At 45.6% G+C, this 10,947-nt stretch overlaps 1 protein-coding gene across 1 annotated transcript; it reads right to left on the bottom strand.

Moving 5' to 3' along the window:
* Positions 1 to 1,764: 1,764 nt before the first annotated feature.
* Positions 1,765 to 5,366, bottom strand: IER3IP1 (immediate early response 3 interacting protein 1). The gene is made up of 3 exons (XM_053932142.1): positions 5,143 to 5,366; positions 3,471 to 3,572; positions 1,765 to 2,647 (listed from the first exon to the last, which is right to left on the bottom strand). The coding sequence occupies exons 1-3, from the start codon at positions 5,231 to 5,233 to the stop codon at positions 2,592 to 2,594; spliced, it is 249 nt and encodes an 82-aa protein (XP_053788117.1). The 5' UTR covers positions 5,234 to 5,366; the 3' UTR covers positions 1,765 to 2,591.
* Between the last annotated feature and the right edge of the window lie 5,581 nt (positions 5,367 to 10,947).

Here is a 10,947-nt window from a genome sequence, read left to right as displayed (position 1 = left end):
GTAATTGTCCCAACTCTAAATTTTTATTACTGTAATTGTATCACTATTTTTATAACTATTTTATTAAACTTTTTAAATTTTAAAAACCAAGTGATTAGCATTTTTCACACGCCTCAAAGATGAGAAGGAGGTGGAATAAAGTTTGTCTTTTCCGATAAGGAGGCCTCTTGGGGATTTTGGTGTCTTGTTGCTGTTACCTTGTTGATTATCTCATCTCCTTCTTGAGCTAGTTAAAAAGTACCTTACATAGCACAGTTTCTATTTTAATGTTATAACCTAAAACTATATTTAACACACTACTTAAGAGAAATAATACAGCATAACTTTCTAACACATGTCATATTAATTTTAATAATTGCAAAAAGCCAATCATAAAATACGCATTTTTCACACTGCCCCACTTGGAATCGCTGTTTTTCACCTGCCAGGTGAAGCTCGTCCCAGTTCTGCCTCCAGCGCGGGATTCCTGCTGCTCCTTCTCCCTGCCGGCTCCGCCCGTGTGCCTTCCAGCCCCTCTGGAAGCACAGCAAGGAGGAGAAAATCGCTTTTCACCCGTTTTATTTTAAAGCCGCTGCTTGCACCCTTTAGTGCTGGCCTTTATTTCAGTACGAACGAATTAAGTTTTGATGCAGAAAAGGGGTTACAGACTCGCTGTGCCTCGAAGTCGGCACTCGCTCCCGGTGCCACAGCCACGGGGACATCGACCGCCGCTTTTCTTTCCAAAACTATTTCATAGGAATACAAAATACTCCACACACGCACTGCCCCCGTTTCCACCAAAGGCATATCTGTGAGAGCAACGGAGCCAGGCTGTACCCTTGTTGCCGCTGACTGACACAAGGATGACATGAAGAAATTCTAACAGATCCACAGGTTTTAAAATTTAAAGACCCTAAAGATCCCGTTCTGCCTCAGGACAGCGTTACCATGTCTCATTGGGTTTGCTACAGAAACCAAAATACAGCAGAGATAGTATTGCCACGTGCCCACAGGGATGAGGAAAAAGTTACACATTTCATAGGAGAGCAGTAACTCTGGTATCTGTAACAGGATGGAGCAGAGTTTTGATTTGAGATATCCCCACTGTACACAGAGAGAGAGAGAGAGAGAGAGGTAGGAAAGAGAGTGCTTAACTTGGAAATTCAGGATTTATTTACAAAAATCACAAGAAAAAAGGAAACAACATAAACCTCTCTTCCTGGATGTACTTTACTCTGCAAAAAAAACTGTGATTGAAGATCATTAAGTGACATGTTTTACAGATTCTTCACATACAACAGCATATGCTTTAATCATCAAGACATCGGGAGAAAAGATGATTGGCTAAGCTGCTTTAAAATAATGAAACTGCCAGGTTTCCCTTGGCTTCCTCTCTTTAAAATTAAAGTCAAACACTTTAGCAGAGGAACAGACAATGAATTCTAACTTCTCTAGAAAGATACATGAGAATCACCTTTTCCAATTCAGACCTAACTCGGCAGACTTAATTGAGACAAGACCGGTAGGAAAGCAATTAGGAGCATTCTCTTCCACAGAACTGCAAAGTCACACACACACCTGCACTTTCAAAGCTGTTAATTTAACAGATGATGACGATGATGATGGAGGGTGGGGGAGGGAGCAGTAACGCAAGAGGCTGCAAATTCGCGGGTTTTTCCCAAAGAAATGCATTTGAAAAGCGCAGGGTATTCACCTCCCATGGTATTCCCCTCCCACGTTCCCCAGGAAGCTCAGAGTACAAACGGTTCCCCACTTCGACCACAGTGATCACCACGCAGAAGTTTAATACATATTTTAAAAAGTATAATAACAATTCTTGACAGAAGAGTAACAAATATTAATCACTAATATCCCCAAAGTTAACACAGAGTTACCTAGCTTTAGATACAGCTTTTTTTTTTTTTCTTATTTTTTAATTTTATTTTTTAAATTTTGCACTGCAATTGCACCAATTTTCAACTGACTTTACCATCAGTATGAAATACTGATTTGAAGACAAAAATCCCCAATCAAAGCAGGAAAAATTCAGGTTTCAATGTTAATCTGAACCAGGACTTTACCCAGCTGATTTTATCTCCCTCCATATCACAGCTGAACTTCAATCCTTTATAACAAGTATTCTTTGTAACACAGTTTCAGAGCCCAATTCATATTCTCTTAAATAGTTCCGTGGTAGTAACTGACACGAAAACAAACACGTTGTGGTTTTCCTCAATTTAAAAACAAATTGGAGAGCGTACTGAAGGAAATTCATCCCTGAGTAACGAAGCATTTAAAAGCTGCATCCCATTGCCAGTCACTGCGACATCCTATGACGTTTACTCTAATAATTCATCAACACTATGAACAGGCAGCAACAGAACTGGTCACAGTCCAATGTGTTTGCAGCGTTGTTGCATTGATCCCGTGATCCTGCTTAATGAAACTGCAAGGGAACATTAGGAAATGGGATAAATAGAAACAGTGTCTTTTATTATTTTAAGTTGAATGTCAGATTGACAGCTAAACCGTGCTGGATCCCAGGGAACTCGGAGCAGTGGTGGTCAGCAACTGGCTTCTTTGGATGTCCAAAGGATTTCTACAGGGTGTCTTCAGCCAAACAGCAGGAGGAGAATGATCGTGATGGAGTTCAGGGCTATTAATGGCACTGCAGAGGGGGAAAAAAGACAAATCAATACTGAAAATTTTGCTTTCCATGTCACAAAATGACAGAGCTTCATATAACCTTGGGAGAAGGAGCAGAACCTGTCAAAATTTTAGAAATACATTTCATTTTCCTGTGTAAAGTTGGAACCAGTGGAAGGAGCCAGGCTCAAAGGCATTAGTAGAAAGCAACAGCAGAAATATTTTTCCACAGCATGTTTTAACTTTAAGCCAGAGCCTTTAGTTCTAACTTCAACACAGATAACTCTTTCTCCAAATGAAAGTAAGCGATCCAAAATTCAGCTTATATCCTTGGCTTTACTGTGCTTTAAAATAAATTATCTGAGTTCTACTCAGTGGTAGGTAAGACAGGTTTAGATTTGTTACTCCCTCTCTACCATCATCTACCAAGTGAGTTTTTGGTGTCCATAATGAAGAACTATCAGTAACTTACAAATTAAGTATATTCTTCTCCCCATCTTCTGAGGCACACAAGCCTGGCTTGCCTTTCAGAAACCCCAGAATTACATTTCCCTCACAGGTACTTCCATAAAGTTGGATTTAGACAAAGTGGTTGACACTGATTGCACACTTCGGCTGATCACCAAACTTCCTCCCAGCTGCCAGATTCCAAGGGAAGGCAAAAGCTCAGCAGGAGAAACACAGTCCAGAGCCAGGGAATGTTTTTGCACATTAGGTGAGGCCTTCACCCTCTTACAGAGAGTCCAGGCCCAGACAAAATATAGATTAGTGCAGAAACAAGACATTACAGATTGTAATAACAATAATAATCATCATCATAATAATAGAAAATATTGTGCCCTTACCTCTCATAACGGTTCGTATTGATCGAATGAGGTTTGTCAGCTGTGCTTTAATTCCTGGTTCCTCTCCAAATCCTCCAATCCCTTGGTCGCTTCCCCAGCCAACTGGGTCACATAAAAACAGACACACACTTTAGGAAAAAAAACCCCAAAACCACACAACAAATGCTGCAGTTTCAACAAGCAATCTATCCTGAATGTAGTTTATACTAACACAGATAGACAGCCCAACTGGCCTTATTTCACGAGCATATTTAAATACAGTAGGATGAAAGCTGTTAAACCTCACGCTAAGCGATGACAAATCCGTGTTTCTGTAAGGAAAACCCTCACCTTTTCAATACACCACAGTTCCCTGCATTCCCAGAGTAACAGGTGAGTTCAACTGGGCTTAAAAAATAAACCAGCTGTCAAAATAAACCCTAAACGAACTGCAACCTTTTCATAGTCCAGAGAATAAAATAGCAAATAATTCCTGGGTGTGAAGTGATGATGCTTCAGCACTTCAAAAGGGGCCACACGAGAGAAAAAAGGGGCCAGCACAAATTCCAAAAACGGGTTGATGATTTTTGCAACTGCTGTTAAAAAACAAAAACAAAAAAAAAAAAAACAGCTAGAACTTTTGAGGAAAAAAATTTGGGAACTTTTCTTAGCGTAGCAGAAGTCACAAAGCTTTACGATGCCCAGACACAGCATGATGGGACCAGGGATGTGTCCAGGGATTTCTAAGACTTGCTGGCCACAGCCCTTACCATTTTTGGAAGGAGCAGAGCAAGGAGCAGCTCTCAATACACCAAGCTCCACTGCCCAAGCTGTGCATTTCTTTCTGCAGAGGCCACTTTGGAGTAATTTTTGTTCTCCCTTTCTCGTCTCCCTGGCACCAAACTGAGGGTCGTGGGTGAGTCCTCTCTCTCACCAGCCTTGCCAGCTGCTGCTTCCCACTGGGATGAGCCTGGAACTATATTCCCAAGTCTCAAGAAGCTGACAACTGGCTTCACCCATCTCAGCAGTCCCCACACCTCCCGTTTTTAATTCCAGCTGCCCGTCAGGAGAGCAAAAGAAAAGCCCAAATCCAAGCTGAGCAGATCCCTTGAAACAAATCCAGCCGGGGAGCAGGAGAAAGGGATGCCCTTCTGCACTCCTGCCAAAAATCCTGGCTCAGCCTGACGTGGAGAAGTCAGGATTCTCCAGTTCCCAGTGAACTGCGAAACCGTGGATCATTGGCCATTTTTTTTCCCCACGGCTTTGCAGATCTTTGTCGGTGGGTTTTCTCTGTTTTGCAGGGCATTGGCTTCTTTTGAAGGGCAAGGATGCCCAGCCCTGGGAACCCCACGGACCGAGAGGCGCCATCTCATCAAGAACCAGGCACGACAAGAAAAGGAAGCCTTTGTACGACACCAAACACCCCGAGGCGCGGCACGAAGGGGCGTGAAACAGTTAAAAATGGACAGGAAAAAAGGACAATTATATAAAAAAAAAAAAAAAAAAAAAAAAAGAGAGAGACAAAGGTACGACGAAAGCGGCTTGGAATTCATCCCCAAAGCCCAAACCCACCCCGATTCCCAAACCCCTCCCCCGCGCGCTGCTGCTCCCACCGGCACGGAGCGGCGGCGGGGGCCGCGGCCACCGCGTCCACCCCCCCCCCGCCCCAGGCCGGGCGGCCCTCCCAGCTCACCGTGGCGGAGGAAGCGCTCCTCGTGCAGCACGGCCACGGCATTGACGATGAGGAGCGAGGCCTGCAGCAGCGAGTAGAGCGTGAACGCCATGGCCCGGCGGGGCGGGACCGCGAGCAGCACCGGGAGCGGGAGCGGGAGCGGCGCCCGAGAGAGACGTGGCGGGGCTGGGGGCGGAGCCTCCCCTCACGGGCCGGCGGGGGGGCGGGGCCGGACGGGCGGGGCCTCGCGCTAGGGATGGGGCGGGGCTTTGATGGGCGTGGCCTCTCGGCTGCCGCCACGCGTTGGGTGCGCGTGGAGGGGGCGTGGCTTGGAGGGGCGGGGCAAGTAATAGGCGTGGCTTGGTGGCCCATGCAGAATGGGGCGTGGTCATGTGGGGGCGTGGCCTCCCTGCCCTGTGGGGCGTGGCCCGGAGGGGGCGTGGCCTCATTCTGCCGGCAGCCGCGATCGACTCTGGGCTCGCCCGCGGGTCCCGAATCCCTCGGGGCCCCTCGGGTGCGGCGGAACCCCGTGGATCCCTCGAGCCCGTGGGTCTCGCAGAGCCCCGTGGATGCCTCGGTGTCCCTGGGATTCCTTGGAGCCTCTTGGGTGCTTTGGATCTATGGATCACTTGGATGCCTGTGGATCCCTCGACTCCGTGGATCTCTCAGATGCCCGTGGGTCTCATGGAGCCCCTTTTGGGTCCATTGGATCCATGGATCCCTCGCACCCATGGATCCTTTGGGGCCCCATGGAGCCCTCGAGTCCGTGAATCCCACAGAACCCCGTGGGTCCCTCAGAGCTTCTTGGGCCTGTCGGGACCGTGGATCCCTCGGGTTCATGGATCCCTCGGAGCCCTGTGGTTCCGTCAGAACCCCTTGGGTCCACTGGATCCGTGAATGCCTTCGGTCCATGGATCCCTTGGAACCCCACTGATCCCTTGGGTCCATTGGTCGTTCAGAGACCTTTGGATCCCTTGGGTCCATTGATCTGTCAGAGCCTCTTGGGTTCATTGGATCCCTCGTGTCCGTGGAGCCCGTGCAGCCCTGTGGGTCTCTCGGGGCCATGGATCCCTTGCATACCTAGGAGCCCCTTGGGTCCACCGGATCCATGGATCCCTTGGGTCCATGGATCCCTCGGAGCCCTGTGGTTTTCTCAGGTCCGCGGGTCCTTTGGAGCCCCGTGGATTTCTCAGGTCCATGGATCTCTCGGAGCCCCACGGACCTCACAGCGTAGGCTGTGAGGTGGGAAGCTCCACTCGCCGTGTAGCGAGTGGCCTTTGGATTTGGAGCGGGAGTAAGGCTCATCTTCATCCTCCTCCTCCATTGGTGACGTGGTAACGTGGCCATCTGTCATTAGCAGCCCAATACAAGTAGAATTAATAAAAAAACCATAAACACTGCACATGCAAATATACATGACTTTATACTTGTATTTAGCCTTATTCAGAGCAGGGTTTTTCCGTGTGTTTTCTCAATACATGGGTTTTCCTTCTATCCTGACTGAGGATCGAGCAGGAAGTCAGCCCAGATCCCAGATGCTGTTTGTCCAACACGTAATGCTGCAGAATCCAAAACATGGCCCAAAAGAAAACGATTACCTTTTATAGTGGATTGATCACGGGCTTCTGGGCGGTTCTGCAGTCAAATAACAAAATAATCACAGCCGGAGCTCAGGGATACTGTACCCCTGTTATAACTACTGTAGTTACAGAGTTATCCCTGCACTGTAGTTACACAGTTATCCCAGTGCAGTTATTGAGGCACAAATAGACTTTTTTTTTTCCCTTTGCCTCTCTCAGTCCGATTGGCTGAAGGCGGTGATTTGCACAATCCTCCTGATTTTATTTCCCAGTAATTTCACAGTACACAAGCCCCTTAGCTCCGGATGGTTGGTACTTTTATTAGTCAATCAGGGCACAATGATTTGCGTGATCACTTTGTGGTTGCTAGACCCGTCTGCTGCAATAGAGGCGGCAGCTTTGTGCTCAGTGTGGTGGGCTGCAGAGACCCCACCTCGATTCCCCCGCCCTGCCACAGACTGCTGACACAATCTGGACAAATTATTCACCACTTATCAATATTGTGTCCCCATGCTCTGCGTGAAGATCCCCTCACCAGCAAGTGGTGATGTGACACTTCAATTAATTAAGTGCCATGAGTATGTAATTGATAGACGTTCAGACACCACCTAAATCAGCTGTGGAAAAATCCACACCTCAGCTTCTTCTTGTGATCATCTTTCCTTTTCTTCCAAAACACCCACTTTGGTACAGTCAGTGTCACAATATTGTGCAACTTAATAATCACTACTATTAAATAACATTACACTTTAATACTGGAATAAAGATAAAGCACCCCGCCACCGGCACCACAGCATATTTTCTTTTCAATTTACTCCCAAAATTGCTCCTATTGTACAAGGGAGATAGAGAATCACGGACATTCATCAGAGTTCTGTCATCTGGTTAAAAGCATTTGTCATTTCAGCCTCAAGAAGGAATATAGTCTCAATTCGGGGTAGTGACTAAAACACCTATTGCAGTTGCAATGAGATCAATATTTTTGAAGCCTGTACTGAAGTGTTTACTTACATGAAAACTCATTGGTTTTCCCAAATTCTGGCTTTGGTTCTGAAAACTCTTATGTGTATGATTAACTTCATAAGCCAGCAGTTAGTGGGAACACTCAAGTGTAGTAGCACATGTGAACACACATTTGCAGGCTCAGGAGTTCCTCAGCACAGTTTCTCTATTTCTCATCTAGGTTATTAAATTTGCTATGACTGCAAAACTCCTAAAAAACATCATTTTAACATTTTTAAATGGAGCCATTTCCAGATGCCCAAGTCCTCCCCCTAATTTGTGGGGTTTATAATTCAAATAACCTTTTTCCATCTATAAATAACAACAACAACAACAAAAACAAAAACTTATCTTGAGTTTACCAAACTCCATACAGGCAGAGAAAGTCAATATTGGCCTGAAAAATTTCATCCCAAAGGCCAACACTTTTTAAAAAGTTAAAAAGTAAATTTTTAAGACTACACTACACTAAATTTTAAAGAAATTCTGAGTGGTGACGCCTGATGGTCTCACAAACAGAGCTGTCTTTTGTCCTCAGACATAACTTAGGGCATTTTGGCAGTGGTTCCATAATTAAATACAGATGAATATGGGGCTCAGTAACATAGATATCTAATAATCACCATGACAAGTAGCATTTCCTGGGCTACCTCCTTACGGTATACAAGCTATAAATAAATGCTAACCTCAGGGAAGAGCTAATGCTTAGAGTTATGGCCCTGAAAAAAAACAAAACAAAACAAAACAACCCGAGGTTTTTGCAATAAGAACACGAGTTATGGCTTAGTATTTTTACCCATAATTAAGATGTATTTCAAAAGAGCAGCTGCCATCAAGCTGACATAAACTTGACATGATTTTCCCCTTAATGAAATCCATCATGGCAACTTAGCAACCACAGGAGTCTTATCTCTGAATCATGTTACGTGGTTGAAGGGAAAACCAGATAAAGTTGCTTGCATTAGAAGGAAAGGGGCTTTTTTTTTTTTTTTTTTTTTTGTTTCATTAAGGTGTCGTGTTTCAGTACCGTAAATTCCCCGGGTGTCATCTGCAGGGTGCAGTCAATCACCATAAAGAAGAGTTTTAAACCACCTTACAGATGTCAAAGGATTAAACTTCAGGCTGGTGAAGTATTGTGAAGGCACTGGTGTTTTTCACTCTCAGTTTCTCATTCAATATTTTCAGGCAGAGCACATCTCCTCGGGCCTCATTGTCCCCTACACTTAATGAGAACCAAGCTTGTTACATGGGAGATTCTGGGGTTAACTGAGTTTAATTCTGATGAGAAAATACCACGACAAAGGAACACCTGTTATGACTTCAGCCCCTATATACCCTTCACCTCACTTGCCACCACTATCTTCTGACTTTATTTTCTGAACTAGCTTTAACCATTTCCTTCTTTAGACACTGTACATACCCAGATATTCACACATCAGTGAGAAGATTTCGGGGACACAGAAAATTCTGGAAATTGGGCCCAACGATCCCAAGCTGGAAGTGAAGAAATGCATTTTGTTGGTGGCAGCTTTTTTACCAACTCCTACCATAAGCAGCTTCATTAACCGAAAAACTTTGTGTAGGTGAAAAAAATTAGGCTCTGAGTCTCAGCCAGGTGCTATAAATAAATCCAACAGCTAAATTTCACAGTTAGACTAAAGCCTTTGTCATCCCTCACTCATCACACCTATAGCAATGTCGAAGAGCTGTAAAGTTAATGGTGCATCTGACTGATGTAACACGTCCCTGGTAAGCACAAATTGAGTGACTGGTTAAATGTCCAGATGGGCTTTTTTTTGGTTTTTTTGGGTTTTTTTGGTTTTTTTTTAACCACCAAAGCTGGGAATGCAATAAGATTTTGTACATTTGGGAGAGTGTGTGTCTGGTCCTCACCTGTCAGCAGCTGGTGACTTATGGGTCACCTCTGCCCTTGCTAGTTTGAGAAGTGAACAGCCATCCTGCCAAAAACATGGCCTGACAGCCTTCCTGAGATTTGAGAGGACATTAATAGGGCTTCACACACAAAAGGACTGCCTGGGGATTGAGGAACAAAATGAAAAACCATACACAATTCCGGATTTACACCTAAATTTATCGTTTTCCTAAGTTACTTGACTCCGTAACCATAAGAGCCTTTAAATGTCATTTGTTGCCTGGTTCTCTCTCTCTCACAGGCACAGAAACAGACACACACACACACACACACACACATGCTGTTGCTCATCTTGCTACCACCAAGAGTACAAGATGGTTATAGAATCAGGTTTGAGCTGGAAGGGAGCTTAAAGATCATCTCAGTGACATGACATTGTTCTGTTACTATTGGCACTGTTTGTGTTGCTTTTGAGCTGGAATACACCAGCCCAGACCCAAATCCTGTCATGCTCAGTGCCATGAAGATATTTTTCAGAGGCAGGCATAGGGATTTTCCAATCCATCTCTGAGACAGAAGACAGCGGATATCTAAAGCAGGCCAATGTGGGGAGCAGGGCAGCAAGGAAACTAATGGATTTTTTCAGGGAATTACATGTCTCTGCTTAGCCTTGCCTCACTGCTGACAGACGGGCAGGATTTTCAGGCATGGAGGCAGCAGAGAGTCTTAGGGAGGGATTTAGAGGATGGGGAAACAGCTCTGAATGAATTTTGAAAGGTGGGGGATTTAGTCTCTGTGCAGAGAGCAGCATGAAGAAAAGGCACGGGGATTAAAGAGTGCGAAGAGAACGGTGTCTGAGGCTGGTGCTACAGCAGAGGACAGGCAGGAGCAGCTCACTTTATACAGGTGTGGAAAGAGGGAGGGAGGCCCAGGGGACACAAACCCCTACAGGCCCAGAGTTGGTGTTTGCCACCACGGACTTGCACGGATGTGTTTCCGTTGGAGCAGAGAAAATGGTGCCAGTAGAAATATTCTGAGTGGGAATACAGCTAACATCAAAGGACCTGGGATGGCTGACATGTGCTCACAGTTTTGGAATCGGGTCTGGCTTTCCCCTGTGCTAACGGAAAATTCACCCAAAGAGCTTTTTTTGGGGACAAGCACGAGGAGCTGCAGTGGTGACCAAAGCCCAGCCACCTTTGGTGGCACAGATTTTCCTTCAGGGCTATGAAATGGGGATCTCTGTGGGGCAGCCTCACCTTCCTGTGCCTGCCCCAAGTCTCTCTTTTGATGTAGAGAGGGGTGTTTTGGTGTCCTGGTGTGTCCCAGTGGGGCCAGGCCTTCTACCAGCAGCTTCTCCAGGGGACCGTG

The sequence above is a fragment of the Vidua chalybeata genome, chromosome Z, assembly GCF_026979565.1.
Source record: "Vidua chalybeata isolate OUT-0048 chromosome Z, bVidCha1 merged haplotype, whole genome shotgun sequence".
NCBI classification, from domain to species: Eukaryota; Metazoa; Chordata; class Aves; order Passeriformes; family Viduidae; genus Vidua; species Vidua chalybeata.
The sequence above is the reverse complement of the archived record's forward strand: the minus strand, read 5'-3'. Positions and strand labels throughout refer to the sequence as shown.

Coding starts and splice junctions, on each gene's coding strand:
- IER3IP1 (XM_053932142.1), bottom strand. CDS start 5,233: ATGGCGTTCACGCTCTACTCGCTGCTGCAGGCCTCGCTCCTCATCGTC. Junction 3,573..5,142: donor GGAGCGCTTCCTCCGCCACG/GTGAGCTGGGAG, acceptor TATGTGACCCAG/TTGGCTGGGGAAGCGACCAA. Junction 2,648..3,470: donor AATACGAACCGTTATGAGAG/GTAAGGGCACAA, acceptor CCCCCTCTGCAG/TGCCATTAATAGCCCTGAAC.